The sequence below is a fragment of the Jaculus jaculus genome, chromosome 1, assembly GCF_020740685.1.
Source record: "Jaculus jaculus isolate mJacJac1 chromosome 1, mJacJac1.mat.Y.cur, whole genome shotgun sequence".
NCBI classification, from domain to species: domain Eukaryota; kingdom Metazoa; phylum Chordata; class Mammalia; order Rodentia; family Dipodidae; genus Jaculus; species Jaculus jaculus.
In genome coordinates, this window is record NC_059102.1 from 55,462,130 (window position 1) to 55,484,977 (window position 22,848).

The following is a 22,848-nucleotide window of genomic DNA, read 5'->3' on the forward strand; positions in this document are numbered from 1 at the left end:
TAGAGGAGAAGCCCAAGACTACATGGGAGATTCCTGTCCCTTGTGCTAAATTCAAATCACATTAAAACACCATTAGGCCCCAATTTCTGTCACACACACACATACTAGAAGGGCGCTGTGGAATCCTGTGATAGCAAACCTCTCTTTACCATGATAGACATATTTAAAATAACCTATTCAGCCCCAGATACTATTTTAAATGAATTAAGTTGGTTAAAGACAATACACGGACACTAGCTCCATAGCCTTCATCTTCAAATTCACTTTAGATTTAGAAAACCCAGAATAAAATGTTAAAATAGACATGCAAACGCAAGGCTTTCATGTGTTCCTGATTGACTCTCCTGCTTCAGTACTGTGCACACCCTGAGCGCCCTGTACCTTTATGATCACTTGCCTAGAAACCCATTCACTTCACCTAAATGACTGCGTGTGGGGAGCAATCTGAGTATAATAGGACAAACGCATTTGGCTAATATTCATGCCTCGTGTCTCGAGGATTCATGCTGTGCCCTCCCCCAAATTCATGGTGGGTTTATTGAAAGGCAGGTTTAATAGAAATGTTTAGCGTTTTGCAATTCTGAAGACTGGGTTGCAAACAGCACAAGCCTCTCACATCACTTCACGTTGGAAGCGGACATGGTTAAAGGAACAAAGATCTATAATCTAGCTGAAGATCCTAATGTCTGATTTGGTCTCCTCAGATCAATAACAGTTTGTGATATATGGTATAGTCATTGTTTTTTTTTTTCAAAAACTCTCCCTTGCCTTATGATGCCATCTCTAGCTCCTTTGTGAAGCCTGAGACACCAGGAGATAATCATAAACCCAGGCATATAAATTTTGGAAGGTGGTTGCATGGATGTGCGGGAATGCTCGGAGGCAGTGACAAGGCACGAGTGACAATATGCTGTTTTAATCCATAGTCCCAGTTGTATAATTAAAAAATAATCATAATGACAGTTATCATAAAAAGGCATGCGCAGTAACTCAAGCGGTTGCCTAGCAACCAGTGGCGGAAAAAGCTGAAGTGCAAAGGGGCCTGCATAAATTAACTGCAAATCCTCTGTCAAAGGATGGGCGAGATTTTCTGCTATAGTGGGTCACTCTTTTATTTTTTTTTTAATGCATATATGGGCCTCATGCATACTAAAGTCAGGGATGAAGACAAGAGGTTTAAGGCTTCTGAATGCTAGGGAATTGGATTTTTGGATTATTGTGGCAAGAACCAAGGTGTTTCCCCCTCATTCCCACCCCCACAGGCTGAGATGTATTTGTACTTCCATAATTTATGCCACAATGGATGACAAATACTATTATTGACTATACCCTTCAACATAGGGTCACAACTTCTGGTGTATAGTTCTACCAATATTTTACCTGTTTGAAAAAGAACATCTGAAAGACGATACAAGTTATAGTTATTCATTTTTCTAATTGTATGAGTGTCTTATTTAAAATGCACACTTTTAGTCTGGGCCAGTACTTCAGACCTATTGCAATTCAGCATATGACCCTCAGTAGCATCTCCACAGTGTTATTTTCTACATTGCCAACAGATGGTGTCATTTTTCTATTGACAGATTACAAGCACATCTTCACTTTGTACACCTGTGACAGATATTTTTTAAAAATATTTCTTTGTGAGCAGAGAGACAGAGAGAGAGAGAGAGGGAGGATGGGCATGCCAAGGCCTCCAGCCTCTGCAAACAAACTCCGGACACATGTGACACCTTGTGTGCCTGGGTCCTTAAGCTTTGCACATAACAGCTAAGCTATCTTTCCAACACAGGACAGACTTTTAATTTCACCTGTGCTACTTGGTGAAACAGAAATAAGCAGTAAGAAGAGTGCAACAAAATTCCAAGAGGAGAAAAGTGGCCTTGCTCGCTGGGTATGCCTTTCCCTCCTGTCACACCTAGAAATCCTAGACCTACAAGGAGACAAGTCCAGAGTTGCCATGCTCATAAAAAGGAGAACTGAATGTCTTCAGACGTGGTGCCAGTACCGTAAAATGAGAACTTAGCCATTTTTTTTATTGTCAGTACTCCACAAAAAATTTAACAATTTTTTTCTGCTTCAAAAGAAAAAAAATCCCACAAAACAGAAAAAAGCAGCAGCAACAGCAGACTGAACAGTCTTAACTGTTTTTCTTTTATTCCTTCTAAAAACAGACTCTGCTGTGAAAAGGATGACCAGGATGCCATCTACAGAAGCTGTCTTCCTGCTATCATGCTGTAGCACCCTAGCCCGGCAGTGCAAGCCCTCCAGGGGATGTCCTCACTCCCTCGTTGTCCAGCCCTCTCCACTCAGCTCGGCAGGACAGCCTTTCACATGCACAGTGTGTGATCCATCATCCTCCATGACTAAGCCCAGGTCTCCAGCCTTGGCTTGTTTCTCAGTCTGTAGCTGGAAGGTTTCTTCCTTTTTGGTGGTTGTGGCCTTGAGATAGAGAGTCATAATCTGTAGCCTAGACTGGCCTCAAATTCACAGCACTCCTCCTGCCTTAGCTTCTTGAGTGCTGAAGTTACAAGCATGAACTAGCATGCCTGGATACAATTTGTTTTGTTTGTTCTTCCAAGGTAGGGTCTCACTTTAGCCCAGGCTGTCCGGGAACTCACTATGTAGTCTCATGTTGAACTCTAACTCCTGGCAATCCTCCTACCTCTGCGCTGGGAATAAAGGAGTGTTTCACCACACTAGCTCAAGAATTTTTTTTAAAATATATTATTTATTTGAGAGAGGTAGCGGGGGGTGGGGGGAGGGATAGACCCACCAAGGGCTCTAGCCTCTGCAAACATACTCCAGACACATGTTGTCACCTTGTGCATCTGGCTTAGGCAAGTCCTGGAGAATGGAACCTGGGTCCTTCAGCTTCACAGGCAGGAGCCTTAACCACTAAGCCATCTCATCAACCCATAGAATGCTCTTTATACCATTTTTCCTTCTTCAAATATGTTAGAATACATCTAGGATCAAGAACTCTTTCTTTACAAAAATGGAGAAAAGTCTCAGTATTGATTACATTTGACTTTCTGGATCTCATTGTTTAGAACTACATTCTTCTACCTATGTTGATTTGTCTCTGTGGTTAAAATCCAACTATTTTCTCTACAGCCAAGCTCTTCCGCATCCCCGCCAAGACAACGGGTGTCAGGGAACCCAGGGCTGGGCAGCATGGGCTTTCACATGACCCACAGAGTAAACTGAGGTAATGAATAAGTCACCGTTGTTGAGCAATGGCAACACTGACTGGTTTCCAAAATTATAGGTTTAAATAAAACAAAAAGGGAAACAGTTAGATACAGCTTTGAATTCTTGAGATTGCTTCCTCAAACTTGTGCTGAGCTAAGGTTTTTGAATATACCTTTTCAAACTTTTCAGTGCCAGAATTTTTTTTTTTAAGTACAGAACAATGGATTAACGGTTTATATAGAAGGTGAGATGATTTTGTTGAAGGTTTATCCTAGCCAGAGGTATTTTCTATTACTTTATACAATTTACGGGTTAGTATAAATTACTGCCTTGAAGCACACAGCTATGTATGACAAAGGTAATACCCGTCTCCCCAGGTCTCTACACAGAGGCCAGATTTTTTATCCATGTTGAGATGATCCATCTCAGATTTCTGTGAAGACACAGGGCAGGTGGATAACGAAGAAAACTACAACATTAGCATAAAGGTTCCCCTGGACTCTGAATTGACTGGGCACAGGGACGTGGCAGTGACTGCACATGAGAGAGAGGAGAAAGAGAGTGAGAGAGAGCCCTGTGCTCATAGACGGTGATTTGCAAATCCTGCCTGCGCATGCATGTGTGTACACACGCCCTCCAAGATGTAATTTGTTATGCTTCACCTGAAACCAATTTTTTTCCCATTACCTCTACAAACCACAAGGCAATGCTTCCCCATCTATCCTGCTATGACTAAAATGGAGGCTGCATACGGCACACATTTTGCATAAGTATCAGCTTTACTGTGGAAACATTTCAGGTACAGTTGGAGGCATGCTGAACATTTGCTTGCTAAGAAATAGTCCAGAAACGATGGTGGCTGTGTCTTTCAGAGATTTGTTTCAATTCTAAACCAGAAAGATTGACACTGGCTGAGGCTGAGTTTTCTTCCCTTCCTTTCTCTCTCCAACCGCCTCATATCAATTTGCTGACAATTCTGAGTGCTTACTTCTGAGAAAGGCCTTAACAGAAGCCAAAAATATGTTTTGTTTGTCTTACATAATGTAAACGTGTGACTAACTGTAAGAAAAGGATATTGTGATGCAGGATACCCACTTGGGGATAGAAGGATGTTCCAGGTAAATTATTACCATCCTACTGGAGCCACACATGGGAAATCATTTGGGAAGAAAACCTAGAAATCTGGGTCAACATCGCAGGGCAGTAGGTGAGAGCATGCTGCTTTTGCCAGAGCCAGATTCCTATGAAGATAAACACACAACTGAAAATGTCCTTGAGACCACAGTTGTACCTGTTATATGGACAGACCCAGAAACCTGAGCCTGCAGGAATCAGCCGTCGTCACAGTCGCCTGAGATCTCTTAAGTGGGCCTCATTCACTGAGTGCTGACTGATGTAACACACTTGGATCCGACCTCTCAGGCTCTGGTGGCATGGAAGACGTGACAGAGTAGGGTAAGATTTGTTTCTGGCAGCCAGATAGGTAGCTGTTACAATCACCCTAATGCTCAAGAAGGAGTATAGCTAGATCTATGATGTTCCTCACTCCTCCAGAAAAACAAGGCTGCACGATGTTAATGCCAGGCCAAGGCCACCATGTCAGAGAAGTAAGACCGACGCAACGACTCCACCACGTCTTCCACACCATAATACTCTGAAGCATACATTTCCTTTTCATGATCCCTGGGCTAAGATACAGATGAAGACGTATCCACCCAGGTGATCATCATAGGGTTATTGAAGATAATTAAATAATTCAAAACAGCCACAATGTTAACAACTGCAGAAAGGTCAAGCCATGGAATGTAAGGAGGCTAAAGCTGTGCGCTTTAAAAGAATGGAAAAAATGCTTGTTATGGCATTTAGAAAACAAAAAAGCACCCGCAGGATATGAATGTAAGTGGAGTGCAACTTCAAGGTTCTTAAACACGCATTAAGAGAAAAAGGACCAGGAGACGTGTGAAAGCATAAAGATTCATAATCGCATACTTTGCAACAAGATGAAGATTTACAATCCAATGCAAGTCACAGACAGATATTCACCAAGTGGGTCTCAACTCTTATTAGGTTACTTTGTTTGAAAACATGCTGTGAGTCAAATACAAAATTTTATTTTCCCCAGAGAAATGATATCTAAGTGTCATATGACCAGCTTTTATTTATGCCACCATGAACAGCACGTCTCACCAATTAGTGCCTTGAAATGCAAGTCATAAAGCAAAATGAATAAACATAATTACATAAAAATTTTATCTAAGATGTTGCTGCCTTAAGAATCTATTAAGTAAGATTTCTGGATAATTCTTCAGACTCTCTTATTGTGTCTATTTCAATCAGAAATGCTTGCAGAAGGATATAAGATTCAAAGCATGATCTGTCTTTTCGTTTTTAAGTGTGTAATCTAGCTGGCTTTGAACTCTCAATCCTTATGCCCCAGACTCCCAAGTACTGAAGTCACAGGTGTGTGCCAACATGCCTGGCTCTTTCATTTTTGATGAGCATCTTGAGGGTTTTTTAAAAGTAAATTTACCACCTATCACTTGTCTTTTAGAAATATTGACAGAGGACGTCTACATTTTTTTCCCCTTCACTTGACATTTCATAATAGCAGAAGAGGTATGGAATTCTCACCTTCTTTCTGTCTAGGTATGACAGCTAAATGGCCTGCTAGCCCCCAGACAGCCAATTCCTCGGCTTGCATCACCTCTTGCAGGAGACCTGTGACTCTAAGAAATGCTTTCCTTTCAAAACAGAAGGCCCAACCTTCTCTTCTTTGATCCTGTGCTGACTATTTCTGGATGGCAAAAAATGCTTCACAAAAGCTGTTGCTGAATTTGCTGAACTGTGACTACACTCAAAAGCACAAAGCTTTTGGATGCAAACAAAAATCAAATGACTCGTCCACGTATGTACAAGACCCAAACACTGCTTTGTTCAATGGGTAAGCCATGAAAAGTCCTTGAATGCCGTTTTCCCTTCTGATAAATTCTTTGCTAAATGTGAATCTAAAAGAATGAGACAGATTCCTTCCATGAATCTACAAATGTGTGTGTGTGTGTGTGTGTGTGTGTGCAAGAGAGAGAGAAGGGAGAGAGAAAGAGAGAGGGAGGGAGGGAGAAGAGAATGAGAGAGAAATCCATTTTTGATCAAAAGGTTTATGGAATTTATTTGAAAACCATGATATCCCCATAAGAAGGGCTCTGGGGCCAGGCTAGTGTTAGAAGCTAGGGCGGACCTTCTGAACTACAGAAAGCAGATGGACCAATTGTACTTGTGTGGCCCACCCACCTGCTGTATGTGGGTATAACTGGATGAACACCATAGACAAATGTGAAGTCTCCAGAAGTCACAATACTGTGCTCCAGTAAACAAACATTCAAACCCCAAGTATTCGTAATGAGGGTGAAAGAAAGCATCAGATCCCACATTCCTCTAAGAAGATTCTCGGGGACTAAATGCAATATCCCAGCTTTAACTCAGCATTTCCCAAGGTGTGCCCCATAGCAAACCAACTGGCTGGATTATTATCAGTGTTCTCTGAACAGGGGGCACACAGGCCAATGGAGTTTAGGAAACAATGAGCTAAGCAAAGTTAGATAGCTGACTTCACAGCAAAGTCCTCCTCACCTCTCTGAATCTCAAGTTAGACAGGTAGGTCCAAGAGTGATTATTCAACACAAACTTTTAAAGCCAGAAGGGCTTGGAGTGATATATTCCAAGTTCTGAAAGATAACAACTGTCAACCAAGGTTACTTTATCCTGCAAAGTTATCCATTCAAATAGATGGAGAAATAAGGACATTGCATGACAAAAGCAGGTTAAAGGAGTATTTGAAGACAAAACCAGCTCTACAGAAAATACTTGATAGAATCCTCCATGCTGAACAAAAGGAAAAGCACACATATAAGGAACCTAGAAAAAACAAGCTATACTCAAATACCAGTTAACAGAAGAGAGCACAGATAGAACCAGTAACACACACACACACACACACACACACACAAATGACAAACATAAATACACACCTTTCAATAATATCTCTTAATATCAACGGTCTCAATGCCCCAACGAAAAGACATAGATTTGCAGACTGGGTTAAAAAGCAGGATCCTACAATTTGTTGTCTCCAAGAAACTCACCTTTCTACAAAGGATAGACATTATCTTAGGGTGAAAGGTTGGAAGACGGTGTTTCAAGCAAATGGGCCTAGAAAACAAGCAGGGGTTGCTATCCTAATATCAGACAGGGTAGATTTAGTCCGACGTTAGTCAAGAAAGATAAGGAAGGTCACTTTATATTGATTAAGGGCACACTCCAACAGGAGGACATTACAATCCTAAACATATATGCACCTCACATGGGGGCTCCCAAATTCGTCAAACAAACACTATTAGAACTAAGGTCACAGATAACACCAAACACAGTGGTGGTGGGTGACTTTAACACCCCACTCTCATCAATTGACAGGTCATCCAGGGAAAGAATAAACAGAGAGGCATCTGGACTAAATGAGGTCATAGAAGGAATGGACCTAACAGATATATACAGACATTTCATCCAAAGGCTGCAGAATATACATTCTTTTCATCAGCACATGGAACATTCTCTAAAATAGACCATATATTAGGACACAAAGCAAATCTTAACAAATTCAGGAAAATTGAAATAATTCCTTGCATTCTATCTGACCACAATGGAATTAAACTACAAATCAGTAGCAAGAAAGGCTATAGAGCATACACAAAATCATGGAAACTAAACAATACACTACTAAATGATGAGTGGGTCAATGAAGAAATCAAAAAGGAAATCAAAAAATTTATAGAGTCAAATGACAATGAGAACACAACATACCAAAATGTCTGGGACACAATGAAGGCAGTTCTAACAGGTAAATTTATAGCCTTAAGTGCCTATATTAAGAAATTAGAAAGGTCGCAAGTAAACGACCTAATGCTTCGCCTTAAAGCCTTGGAAAAAGAAGAACAAGGCAAACCAAAAATCAGTAGACGGGAAGAAATAATAGAGATTAGGGCAGAAATTAATGAAATAGAAACAAAAAGAACAATCCAAAGAATTAATGAAACAAAGAGTTGGTTCTTTGAAAGGATAAACAAGATTGATAAACCCTTAGCAAATCTGACCAAAAGAAAGAGAGAAGAGACACAAATTAATAAAATCAGAGATGAACAAGGTAACATCACAACAGATTCCAGAGAAATTCAAAAAATCATAGGGACATACTATAAAAGCATATACTCCACAAAGTATGAAAATCTGAAAGAAATGGATGATTTCCTTGATCTATATGACCTACCTAAATTAAAGCAAAATGAGATTAATCACTTAAATAGACCTATAACAAACATGGAGATCCGAACAGTTATCAATAATCTCCCAACTAAAAAAAGCCCAGGCCCGGATGGATTCACTGCTGAATTTTACCAGACTTTTAAGGAAGAGCTAACACCATTGCTTCTTAAGCTTTTCCAGGAAATAGAAAAAGAAGGAATTCTACCAAACTCCTTCTATGAGGCCAGCATCACCCTGATACCAAAACCAGGCAAAGCTTGAACAAAAAAAGAAAATTACAGACCAATCTAACTCATGAACATAGATGCAAAAATTCTCAACAAAATATTGGCAAACAGAATACAAGAGTATATCAAAAAGATCATTCACCCTGACCAAGTAGGCTTAATCCCAGAGATGCAGGGATGGTTCAACATACGCAAATCTATAAATGTAATACATTACATAAACGGGTTGAAGGACAAAAATCACATGATCATCTCATTAGATGCAGAGAAAGCATTTGACAAAATCCAACATCCCTTCATGATAAAAGTCCTACAGAGACTGGGAATAGAAGGAACATATCTCAATATAATAAAGGCTATTTATGACAAGCCTACAGCCAACATATTACTAAATGGGGAAAAACTGGAAGCTTTTCCACTAAAATCAGGAACAAGACGAGGGTGTCCACTGTCCCCACTTCTATTTAATATAGTTTTGGAAGTCTTAGCCATAGCAATAAGGCAAGAGACACATATAAAAGGGATACAAATTGGAAAGGAAGAAATCAAGTTATCATTATTTGCAGATGACAGGATGCTATACATAAAGGACCCTAAAGACTCTACTAGCAAGCTGTTAGAGCTGATCAAAACCTACAGCAATGTAGCAGGATACAAAATAAATACACAGAAATCAGTAGCCTTCATATATGCTAACAACAAACACACAGAAGATGAAATCAGAGAATCACTCCCATTCACAATTGCATCAAAAAAAAAAAAAATACCTTGGAATAAACCTAACCAAGGAAGTAAAGAATCTATACAATGAGAACTTTAAAACACTCAAGCGAGAAATTGCAGAAGACACTAGAAAGTGGAGAAACATCCCTTGTTCCTGGATTGGAAGAATCAATATCGTGAAAATGGCAATCTTACCTAAAGCAATCTACACATTTAATGCAATCCCTATCAAAATTCCAAAGGCTTTCTTCATGGAAATAGAAAAAACAATCCAAAAATTCATTTGGAATCACAAAAAACCTTGAATATCTAAAATAATACTGAGCAACAAAAAAGAGGCTGGTGGTATCACCATACCTGATTTTAACCTATACTACAGAGCCCTAGTAACAAAAACAGCATGGTACTGGCACAAAAACAGACATGTAGATCAGTGGAACAGAATAGAGGACCCAGATGTAAGCCCAAGTAGCTATAGCCACCTGATATTCAATAAAAATGCCAAAAATACTCACTGGAGAAGAGACAGCCTCTTCAGCAAATGGTGTTTTGAAAACTGGATAAATATCTGCAGAAGGATGAAAATAGATTCTTCTCTCTCGCCATGCACAAGAATTAAGTCCAAATGGATTAAAGACCTTAACATCAGACGGGAAACTTTGAAACTGCTAGAGGAAAAAGTAGGGGAAACCCTTCAACATATTGGTCTTGGCAAAGACTTTCTGAATACAACCCCAATTGCTCAGGCAATAAAACCACAGATTAACCACTGGGACCTAATGAAATTACAAAGATTTTGCACCACAAAGGACACAGTGAAAAAAAGCAAAGAGGCAACCTACAGAATGGGAAAAAATCTTCGCCAGCTATATATCTGATAGAGGATTAATATCTAGGATATACAAAGAACTCAAAAAGTTAAATAATAAGGAATCAAACAAGCCAATCAAAAAATGGGCTATGGAGCTAAATAGAGAGTTCTCAAAGGAAGAAATACGAATGGCATATAAGCATCTAAAAAAATGTTCTACGTCACTAGTCATCAGGGAAATGCAGATTAAAACTACATTGAGATTCCATCTCACTCCTGTCAGATTGGCCACCATCATGAAAACAAATGATCATAAATGTTGGCGGGGATGTGGAAAAAAAGGAACCCTTCTGCACTGCTGGTGGGAATGTAATCTGGTCCAGCCATTGTGGAAAACAGTGTGGAGGTTCCTAAAACAGCTAGAGATTGATCTACCATATGACCCAGCTATAGCACTCCTAGGCATATATCCAAAGGACTCATCTCATTTCCTTAGAAGTACATGCTCAACCATGTTTATTGCTGCTCAATTTATAATAGCTGGGAAATGGAACCAGCCTAGATGTCCCTCAACAGATGAGTGGATAATGAAGATGTGGTACATTTATACAATGGAGTTCTACTCAGCGGTAAAGAAAAATGAAGTTATGAAATTTGCAGAAAAATGGATGGACCTGGAAAGGATTATACTAAGTCAGGTAACCCAGGCCCAGAAAGCCAAGCGCCACATGTTCTCTCTCATATGTGGATCCTAGCTACAGATGACTGGGCTTCTGTGTGAGAATGAAAATACTTAGTAGCAGAGGCCAGTAAGTTGAAAAGGAGACATAAAGGGTGGAGAAAGGAAAGGAGGAGGATACTTAATAGGTTGATATTGTATATATGTAATTACAATGATTGTAACGGGGAGGTAATATGATGGAGAATGGAATTTCAAATGGGAAAGTGTGGGGGTGGGGAGGGAGGGAATTACCATGGGATATATTTTATAATCATGGAAAATGTTAATAAAAATTAAAAAAAAAAAAGAGTGATCTAGAAGTCTAGCAGTGGAAGCCTCCCTCTGGAAGGCATGCAGCTCCAACCAAACTAGCTTGCTAGCCCCCAAACCAAACTTCCAGCTCTATGCTAGGTCCAGAGCATTTGACAGAATGAATGAAGAACTTGAGTTTTATTAAAGTGCCTCCACCTAGTCACTATGGTATTTCATGGCAATTCTGGAATCTAATTGAAACACCATGCAAGGGTGCATGTGAGCTTCTGTAGCAGCCTCTCTCCCCACTTAAGAAATACAGAATGACTGACATCAAGGATGCTAAAATAAATTTTGTCTAAAAGACCTTGTTGGCTGGCCTGAAAGGGGTAGTCAATACTAATGTAATCATGACATTGAGGGCTGTTAGCAGCCATGAAAAGTACTCAGGTGCCTTGTCATGAAGTATGTGGGACTGTGTTACTATATACACACATGTGCACACACATGTACACATCCTATCCCATGCACACTTTCCTTTCACCTGAATTCCTCTAAGTGGCATAATCACTCACTCACCAGTCAAGGCAGAGAGCCAAGAGTTCTAAAAGTATGACCTTATATCTGGTCTTGTGGGATTCACCACCATACATTCTGAAGATGTAACTTATTATCTTCCTCCCCATGTCATATCCTTATTTGAAGACATATCGTCCACTACCTAACAATACCCCTCTAAATGATGCCGTAGTCATCCTGATTAAACTCACAAAGTTGTTCACTAACAAATGTTACCATGGTTCCGTAGCTCCTCTTAGGTCTCAGACCCTTTCTCACAGCCCCACAGTTTTGACTACATGGCTGTCATCCACCCTGCCACCCGCCAAAAGACATCATCCATTGGTCACTGCACCCTCTTGCCTAGATAGAACTCAGGTATGTCTTTAACTGTATCCTCAACATAGGGCACTGGCTGATGAACTCAAGTGCATGGGAATTGCAGACTGGTCCTTGAAGATTTCATCAATTTTTCACTTTGGAGTTCAAGGCCTCCCAGATCTCTGCTGCCTTTCTAGCCTCACTTCCTGATGTCTCCCCTTTCCTTCTACCTGGAAACCTAGTGACACAGGGACACGTGGTCTCTAAAGGCAGCTGGCTTTTCCACACTTCCATGGCTGCCCACACCCATGCCACTGAGCAGTTTTCTCTCATTCACTCCAACTACCACTGTCTACTTGGGCAATTCTCCTGCCACCCACAGGCCAATCTGAAGCTTTTCTAGTCCTGCTACACCCTAGAAACCTTACGCATGTTGGGTTCCTATACTATTCATTTACATAGCTCCTTCCAATTGTGCTTTAAGCTACTGTTTTCGCCCCCCCCCCCACTTCTAATACTTACAGAGAAATGCTAAACACGTAAAGGGTTTTTTTGTGTATATGTGTGTGCTATACCTGTGTGTACACATGTGGATAAAAGTGTGTGTGTTCACGTGAATGTGCATGCATTCTCCAGAGGTCAACGTTGTGTATCTTAATCTATTTCCACCTTATTCTTTGAGATGGGATCTCTCACTGAACCTAGAGCTCACTGATTGGGCCAGATGAGGTAGCCAATGAGCCTCAGGGATTCTCCATGTCTGCCAGCCCAGTGCTAAGTTTATAGGTGTACACACCACACCTAGTATTTTACATGGGTGCTAGGGATCCAAATTCAGGTACTCATGCTTCTATAGCGATCACTTTTCCCACTGAGCCATCTTCCAAGCCACTAAAGGACAGGTTTTTGAAAAACTGCTCTGAAGGAAAGGCTAGTTCATTCTAATACAACATCTGAGCATCACGCTGTCACCACTCAGGCTTATGGGAAAAGGAAGCACGTGGGACAATAAAGAATGACACAGGCTCCAAAGAGCCTGGAGCGAGCAAGCTTCAGGCCTTTTGCTAACCTCTGGAAATGACAGTTTAAATGCATGTTTAGTGAAAATGGATTTATCTAGCTCCTAACTGCATATAGTTATATCATCCACCTTCAGAAAGCCCAGGCATAACATCAGGGGCTTGCAATAGCCTTTAAAGTTGTTAATCCACTTTGCATGGTCATGTGACCATTTTGATGAAAGAGAAGAAGAGGGGCAAAAGGAAAAGCAGCTCAGGCCTGTCCCTGTTCGGGCAGAGGGCGTTCAGCCTTTACAGTGCCCTGCACAGCTGAAGGCCTCTCCTGTGTAAGTCTTCACAAGTAGGTTCACTGTGTCAATGGCCCCAGCTTACAAAGTTAAGTGTTTATTGTTGCAATGCCCAAACCCACATCCAGACTGAGTCCTGTCTCATAAAGGCAGAAAAAGAGCACAATTCACAGTTCTCAGCAGACACTGGTTTATATGTGTGTTTTCTAGGATTCGCCACTATGTACTGAACATTAATAAGAAATTTCAGGAACCAACAATCTTGGCCATCAGTTTCCTCTATATACATGTGTTTTTGACTTTTTTATATAACAAAGAATGCCACAGGAATGGAGAGATGGCTCAGTGATTAAAGGTGCTTGCTTTCAAAGCTTGATGGCCTGGGTTCAATTCCCTAGCACCCATGTAAAGCCAGATGCACAAAGTGGCACATGCAGCTGATGTCTGTTGCAGCAGCAAGAAGCCCTGGTGTGTCAATTGTCTCTCTTCTTGAAAAAAAAATGTACAGACAGCACATCGCAGTTTAGGAGCAGTATTCATTCTGAAATATAGTGTACAGCCTCAATTCTTTTACCTCCTTGATGTAAACAATGTTACTGAATCAGCTGGCAAAACTGGAATATGGAAGGTAAGGCACTGTATCACTATTTTCAAAAAGTCAGCTGATAGAAAGGAGTAAAGTGCCATGTTCAACATATTGAAAGCAGCTCCTAACTGTGGTACCACATTCATTTTTCTCCCACTTGGCCAACATCATCCACTTCTCTAGGAGGAGAGTATTTCTGCTCTCCACCCAACTGAAGCAGAGGTATCTGCAGGCTAGACAAAAGGTTCTGGGACGCTAAGATCCCATGTGACAGTTAAGCTCAAATGTCACACTCTGAAACCTAGTCTGTCACACACGCAGGAGTGGATGCGCACGCAGCACCTGCGCCCACTCATCAGCGGTCATCACCTCCAGGATGCAGAGTAGCGTGACCAGGCACGCAGCTTCAGGGCGCCCAGATCGGCTCTCTACAGGCCTTGCCATGAAGCTCCTATGCTTCTACTCCAAGAAAGCACAGAGTTAAGCCCACGGAATGCCCAAAAGGAGTCAGGATGAAAGGAAGGTAGAGCTGGTACAGACCCTGAGGCACCGCAGGCCAGACCAGCTTCCTGATGGTTCCTGCCACCTTAGTAAGACCTGGACGTACCCATGGGCACATCTAGCTTCACACACGACACCAACAACTTCAAAAGTGTAACACATGTTTAAGAATGTATGGCTTGCATCACTTGTTTCAAGTATAGGAGATTAGGAGGGTGACCAGAGCATTCTGTTTCAAAAGGCAGATTCTATGCATCAGCTTGTTTAGTGTAGGGAGGGGTACCTGTATTTAGAGACACAGGAATATAAGACAGATCCTGACCTGTTTCCTTCTATTTCCAACTGAGAATTACTGGGCACCTTCTCCACGTTACACCTGCAGTAGAGTAGAAAGAATACTAGAGTCAGAAGACCTGGGCCCTCCTCCCAGGCTGCCTAGCCTGGGGGAATTCATTCCCTCTCTACGAGAAGATCGCATGGTGTTTGGAACACATTCAGCAAAGATTCACACTTACACAAAATGGACATGGGGGGTTCTGAGCTCTCTGTGACTGCCTGATGTCATTTAGTTACACGTATGTCCCATCTCTAGTTTCAGAAGCAGTAGAGGACAGGGACCATGGTGTACACAACATTTAGAAGCAAGATGACACAAATCTGGGTCCAGGACCTCATTTGTACAACAAGAATAGTACTTACCGCCCAGAGCTGCTGTGACCATGAACTAGGAATATGGCTTTGTCACAGCAGCCAACAAATGAACAGGTTTCACACAGTGGCAGGTTGCTTTCTGGTCACCAACTAAATAAAATCTGCTTCCCTCAACTCTTATGTTTATACAACTGGGAAATTAACAGGAGATATTATCTAAGGTCTCAGACCTAATACAGGCCTCCTGAGAAGCCTCTTCAGGTAGGATTTCTAACACTACCATGTGGGAGACCCTCTGTGTGGTGGCAGGGGAGGGGCAATCAGGTTGGATACTCTGGGAGTCCTTCCTTTCCATCCAGATTTTACTCTCAACCAGCAGTCCCCTGTGGCATAAACCAGCCCTAAATGGGAGGGGTGGGGGCAATCAGCTAGGGATTAGTAGAAACCATGCAGAGAAAGCGTGAACGTGCATGTGATACTGCAAATACACAGAATTAGTGGGAATGCCTGAAATCCAAGGGAGAGCAGAGCCAAACATGCTAGAAAGCAAAGCTGGGGAAGTTTAAACTGCGAAAGCCTATTTTTTTTCTAGGCTGTGAGGTCTGATCAACATTGCATAGGCATCTGGAAGCTACCAGTAGTTCTCATGTAATAGGCTGACACAATATGCCTCAGAAAAGAGGGCAAGAGGAGCACACCTGGAAGCAGGACTTGCAGAGGGACAGCAGCTCTTCCCGGCTTGGGGTTCAAGGACCTCTTGAAGACAGTGTGAAGGACACAGGGAAATGTGTGTGTGGATGGGACCCGGCATCAGTGTGTGTTTCAGCCATGAAGCATGGACTGGGAAGACTTCCCCAGTCAGCTGTGGGGCCTCAGGCTGAGGGTCATGTTGACCAAAGAAGGCAGAAGCCAAAGCCTACCTTCGAATGAGGAAGAAGAGCCTGGCACGGACACACACCATCACCGGCAGTTTACAGAATATAACTCAAGTAACTTGGAGAAAGAAAGGCCTGGGTCTATTTAGGGCCAGCAGAAGCTGCAATTTAATGGAAATGCTGGGTTCTGAACCAAGGAGATTCCAACAGAATGTGTTCCAATCATTCTGACAAGGACTATATATAGGTCAGGAATCTGATTGGCTTGGAAAAATAATATGTACAATCCACAAAGAATGCTAAGTCTTGACATGGATTGGTTTCACAAATGTACATTACTATAAATCCATTTGAGAAAGACAGTCAGAACTCTGGTGTGAAGACTCCACAGGACCGAAGCTCTATGAGATGAGCAAGAGAAAGACTTAACCCAGGAAATTCCTCAATGCAGTTTAAGGAGAGTGCTGAGGAGAGCAAACCCTGGAATGAGGCAACATTTTTGAACAAGGGCCCAGAACTTCTGGAGAACTGACTGATTGATTACATGTGGAACTTCAGAAGTAATAGCTCAGACTTATCAGAAATAAGGAAAATGCTACAAATTATTGTTCAGTATGTGCTAGGAATTAAACAAGGACAATTAGTGTGATTAAAGAATACCACATCATTTAAAAAGAGCTATAATGTAATGAAATGTTAGCTGTGTCTCCTCGGATAGCCATCCTTTTTTTTCCTTTACAGAGAATATAAACACTGGATAATATTTTTATATTGTCAGATGGAAGGGCTTGCTGACCTTGTTTCCTTGGCTTCCTGGCTTAGTAACACCAGCAAGAACTGTCCTGTGTTCTACACAAGAATGGGGGTGCATACTGAGAGATAGGACCCTATAATCCTACACCTAGATACAGCAGTGCAGTGCTGGAATTACGGAAGCAGCACAGGAAATAGTTCTAGGATGCATGAATGATTTACCTAACATAGGGACTAACTTCAGAATAAGCTGAGTCTGTCCCATTCCTAAAGGTCCATCACTGCTTATTAAAGTTAGCGGTGGAAGGCTACTCGTCCAGGGAAGCAGGAGCCATGTAGTTGCTGTCCTGGATCCCCACTGTGTGTCAGCTGTGTCCACTGATTGGACTGGCCAGACCAGACCTCCTGCCTCCCCCACTGCTTCAGGACTTCCGTCTTCATCTGCAATGCTAAGGGAACACCCTGTGAGGTCCTCAGAATGAGGCTTAAGCCTGCAGCGAGCAAGTGAGGTTCAGCCATACTCTTGCCTCCAGGATCTTGAACATCTTGGTGTTTTTATTCTTGTTGTTGTTGTTGTTGTTTTCAGTCAGTGCTTCACTGTGTAGCTCAGGCTTGTTTCAAATTCAAGATCCTCCTGCCTCGGTCTCCTCTGTGCCGGGTTTATAGGAGTACCAACACACCCATTGTTACTAGATTCTTTACCAATGGATTTGTAAATTCAGAACAAAAGCTGATAGGAGAGTTGAGTTTTTTTTAAAAGAGCATATTGAGATGCTTCACATGAGTTTAAGTGTCCGGTTATAAACTAATTAACATCCTGAAAGAGTGTGGATTGTTTCTGCTAATAATGAGTAGGAAATTGCAGAGAGTAGAAATGGAGTTGGGAGGCTAGAGAAAAGTGAATGGCCCTGATCCAAAATGAGAAAACAAACCCAAGACTGTTGGGCTTGCTCCTGACCCTTGGTGACAACTTAGAAGAAATTATTTAGAGGCCAGGGGGGCTCCTTAGCAAAGATAAATAACATCATTAAGCACTAGCAGGAGGTGTCTTAGAAAAAGCCAGAGTAGGCTAACCTCATTTCATTCTTTCTGCTGGATTTCGAGGTTGATAGATGGGAGAGACTACAAACATGCTCACCTCGGATTTAACCCTTCTTGATAACCTTCAGAAAGGACAGATACACACTGGTGACACGATAGCTTGGCCATATGGGTTCAATGACATTTAGCCAACTTTAAGGATTACTGGCTAATATATTCATGTCAGCTGGCACTTACTTCCAGGGGCATGTCACATAGCCCTGTCTATTGTTATGTGGAAATTCCTCAGCAACAGTTTTTAACCAAAACTTGGACTTATGAAACTTCAAGATAGGTAAGCAATTTATTCAAAAAGTAATAAAAAACAGTAGCATTAATAGGCAGGAACAACAACAACAAAATAAGGAAGAACTACAGAGATAAGTATGGAATTAGCATAGGAGCATTTACAATATGCTTAACTGAAGGCTAACCTTAGCAGCTTCTGAGAAAAGATGTGTATGTGTGTGTGTTTTAGAGTGGGAAGGGGTTCCAATAAGTCATGTGTCCAACTTAAGTTAGCTCTATCTGTATCAAGGATTCCAGAAAATGTAAAGTTGGTCCTGAGTCATGTTCATATAATGCTTGTGTCCAGCATAAATGCGGTAACCACCCTTGGTCATCAAAGCTACTCTCTAGCCCTGGTGACCATGTTTCAGCAGAGACAGTAAAAAAGTAGAGTGTGTCTGCATGGGGGTGTAGTAGGGCCAAGCCCAAGTGTCTCTCAAAGAGCAAGTGGAAAGGAGGGAAGGTTCTACCTGAAGAAGACAGTTTGGGGCTAGAATACCTATTTATGAACATTTCAAAGGACACTTCTTGAAATATGACTGGATTCATTCTCTGAAACCACTTGCAGAATGAACAGCTGAAACGTCAGAAAGTGAGACCCATTTTAAAATGGAAAATAATCACCAAGCTTACAGCAGCCCTACCGTGTCATGAACAGACTCCTGGGTCCTCCCTGGCAGCTGCAGGATTGTCTGGCAGAACTGGTGTATGCCTGAGTCATAGGAAGTCAGACCAGGCAGAGCCAAAGTCTAGAACTTCTGCCTTTAGGATGGCTCTAAAAATCTCTTTATCCAGTGAATAGACTCTGTGCCTCGAGACATGGAATAACTTCGCTTAGACCTTACTTTTCACCAGCTTATTCGGTAATGCATCCCAGGAGCAATTTAGGGTACAGGTACAAAGTAGGATGGATCCCTTTCCAAAGAACGAGAGTGATGTAGGTTAAATATTATAGGAATGAGAATGTGATTTTCAACAGTTTCTAAACAAGTAGAAGACAAAGCATGTTCAACAAGTCAAAACAAAGCCTCCTGGTACTATGGGGATGAAGTTTTCCACCTGGGGAAATGAGGAGGTGGCAAACCAGTAATACCTTTGATCACAATCTATTTGCAAATCACACAAACTACTGGCTACTGAGGGTCATATTTTTAAATTACCATTCCTTAAAACAAAATGAAGCCTGACACTGCATACAAATAGACAAATTGCCATAGGAGTTTATAAAAATATGAAGACACATGTGTCCCAGAATCATGCAAGGATTTGTAAACCACTATCTTGTGAGACCTAACTAATTCTTTTTATATATGTTAGGTATAAATGCAGGTCTTACCTATTACACTGATAATCTATATGACTGTAGAGAGGGAATTTCGTACAGGTGGTATATTCTGTTTCAGGGGGGTTGAGTTACAATATTAGTAACTGACTTTGATGCTGCAAAAACCTCAACATAGAGAGATGTACATTTCCCAGTAGCATTTTCTAAAATGAACCAAAAATATGACACTGTATCTAATTTTAAGGCTCTCCTAATTTGAGTGCCTCCTACTTGAGAACCAAGTTTGGTAAGAGAAATACAAAATATAAATAGAGTCTGTGCTTTTTCTAGAGGAATACTGACATGAAATATACATGAAACATGCAGTAGTGAGAAATTCAGTACATGATCTCCAGAAAGTACCTAAATGTGGGAACTAACAGAATGAATTTTAGGAGAATGCCTTTTAAGGAAAAGCTCAATTAATGAATAAATAATGCCAGAAAAGGGCAAATACGACTCAATACCTATGGGCTACAATATTAAAATATTCTCTACCTACTTACAGTCCAAGTAAAGACATGCTCAGTAAGAAGTTCCAGTGAAACTGCATTTTCTGTTTCTGGAACTAAAACCATGGAAACCAGTATCAGCAAGGACACTTGCTTCATAGTGCCCAGAGGTCCCTTCACCTGCCTGATTGACTGAAAATAGTCTGAGGGCTTGATCATTAATCTTTACCTATTCAAAGAACCTTGGTTAAAATAATTTTATTTTATTATTTATGTATTATTTAAACCCACAACTACAACTGTCAAGGTAGGTATAGTGATAATTCCGTTGTGTAGATAGGTAAACTGAGGACCAGAGAAGTCATGTCAGTTACCTTAAGCTTCACAACTAGTGAATGCCAGGGTCAAGATTCAAACATAGGCAACTAAAGTAAAAAGAAACAGGTTGCTGTCTCGGTGACCCCAAGGTCCAAGGGGCAGAAGCTCACACTGTTCTCTATTGGTGACAGTCTCTAGGACAGTCAGTTGTAGCCATATACACCAGGAATGAGTTAGGCAAATCATGAAGGCACATGGTAAACCGAGCTCCATCTTGGTGGAAGGGATGGTGACGAGCGAGACCACTGTGCTCCAAATGAAGAGTGTGGTCACGTCTCTCCTCCTGCCGATTTCAACCTGTGGGAAATCTAGGCAGAGTGTTCCAAGGTTTTAAAATTTTTCCAAAGGGGGAGGAAAGGAAATGAAAAACATCATATACTGACTCCTCCCTCCAAAATAAAAAAATATAAAGCCAAACAAATTATTGTCCACTTTGCGGGTAACACATGATCCCCCAAGCTGCTGACCCCACGACATTACTGAAGGAAGACAGGGCCATTACACAGGAATTAAAAGGCCCAGATTGTCAATCTCCATGGACTTTTTCAGCCCTTCTCAGAAGTACAACAGACACAGACTCAATCAGCAAGCAATGATTAAAATGCCTGTCAAAGACCACATCTGGTCAGAGAAACAGATGTTTCTCTTTGTATTCTCCTGACACAAACGCAAAAGCCATCATTTTCTTACACCCAGGGCTGATAAAATAAGGTATCCTAATCCACATTTCCTGTCTGTGGGAAATCTACAGGTGGTGCTGGGGGTGAGCAAGAACTTCAGTTACTAATTCTTGGTTGACACAAGATGGTTTTCCTTCTCATTACAAGCAAAGACTCAACCTGAGGTCAAGTTTCCCTCCCCGGATTGCCTCCATTCCCTGTTGTCAATGATTGGTTCATCCAAACCCAGAATGAAGAGAGCTGCCCTTCATGGCCATTTCAGAATCCTTTTTGTTTTCTAAAAGGGAAGATATTAAATACAGTAAAGATGGGATTAGAGAGGCCTGGTGGGAAAAGAGGTGAGAAGTCTTGACTCCCCAACAAACCTCTCCTACTGTCCACCATTCCTGCTAACACCTTATATACAAGCAAGGCTTAATGATGAAACTCATGGTGGAAAGCTTTTGTTTTCTATGCTACTAAATCTAACAATTTTTTCCTTCCTCGTATAATACAACAAACCCACAATGAAAAACCAAAATCACAATTTATTTATCCACGTTAAGCACAGAAGGTATACAGTGTGACGGTATAGTTCATGTCAAACACTGCTGGTACCTAAAAACATGAACAGAGTTATACAATTTAGAGACCAGAAATATCTACTCTGCTATCTGTTTTCAATGGAAATAAGATGGGGTCTTCAAATGAAACCATCATTACATGACCATCCAGTAGAAGCCAAATCACTAACTAGTCTATCTAGTTAGTTATCTAACTGGTTATCTGCTGTGTAAAGTGGAATGCCACAAATGTCTTTGTCTTGGTTTTCAAATAATTATTCATTGTTTAAAGTGGACTGGGGAGGGTCCAGCAGAGCCTTGTCACAGTCCACAACCAACAGTTCCATGAAAAAAAAGGTGACTTTGCTGAAATACCACATTAGTATTCATAGAAAGGAGATGGCTCAAAGAAATGCTCAAAAATATAAGAACTAGGAGGAAGGAAGGGATGATATTTTTGAGAGAGCATCTGCTTGGTTTTGAACAAGGTCCTTAACATGAAATATTTACCTTCATTATAATAGGATTCTTCTTTCTACCAACTCCATCTAAAAAAATAATTTCACCCCAACACCTTCACATCAATGGTGGCATTTCAGCAGTCCTTAAGAATTTTTTTCCAGCTTATATATTTTTAAAAGTTTTATTTTATTTTATTTATTAGTGACAGAGACAGAAAGAATGGGCATGCCAGAGCCTCTAGCCACTGCAAACGAACTCCAGATGCATGTGTCATCATGCCCATCTGGCTTACATGGGATCTGGAGAATCGAACCTGGATCCTTAGGCTTCAAAGGTATGTGCCTTAATCACTAAGCCATTCCTCCAGCCCCAGCTTATATTTTTTAAAAAGCTCAACATATTTCCAACTATGTTAAATCACATGATGACCATTATACAACAAAGCCACAGTGGCCATCTCATGAGGTACAGGTCACTCCCAGTTCTGCAGAGGAAGCCTAGGGATGCACAAGAGGAGGCTCAGGAGACCCAAGTGCACAGCTGCTAAGGCTGCTTCTTCTATCCATCCACACCTCTCTTGGGGCAAGGTGATGAAGGGACAGACCACTCACCTGTCTTTGTAGTTTATCACAGTGTCAATGATGGCGTTCATCTGTTTTGTCAGTTTGGGGGGGTTGGGAGAAAGTTTCTCAGCAGGAGGACGGCCTCTTCTTTTCTTAGCTTTCTCCACATCTTCCTTCACAGGATCCTTATCCACATTTCTTCGCCTTTTTCTTTTCTTGAGCCGCACTTCTTCTTCCATTTCTTCCAAATTGCCGTCTTCAATGGCCTGCCCATCAGAAACAAAGG

General features: G+C 41.3%; 1 protein-coding gene across 7 annotated transcripts in view; it reads right to left on the reverse strand.

Annotated features, from left to right (window-relative positions):
• Positions 1 to 22,848, reverse strand: part of Smarca2 (SWI/SNF related, matrix associated, actin dependent regulator of chromatin, subfamily a, member 2) — a 187,048-nt gene that overhangs the window by 7,945 nt on the left and 156,255 nt on the right. For 5 of the 7 annotated variants that reach the window (XM_045145734.1, XM_045145738.1, XM_045145746.1 and 2 more), the window contains 2 exons: positions 22,611 to 22,828; positions 14,837 to 14,890 (listed from right to left, as the gene is read on the reverse strand). In XM_045145734.1, the coding sequence (XP_045001669.1) occupies positions 14,837 to 14,890; positions 22,611 to 22,828 (272 nt within the window). The remainder of the gene's footprint in view (positions 1 to 14,836; positions 14,891 to 22,610; positions 22,829 to 22,848) is intronic. The other 2 variants (XM_045145759.1, XM_004653159.2) reach the window with 1 other exon arrangement.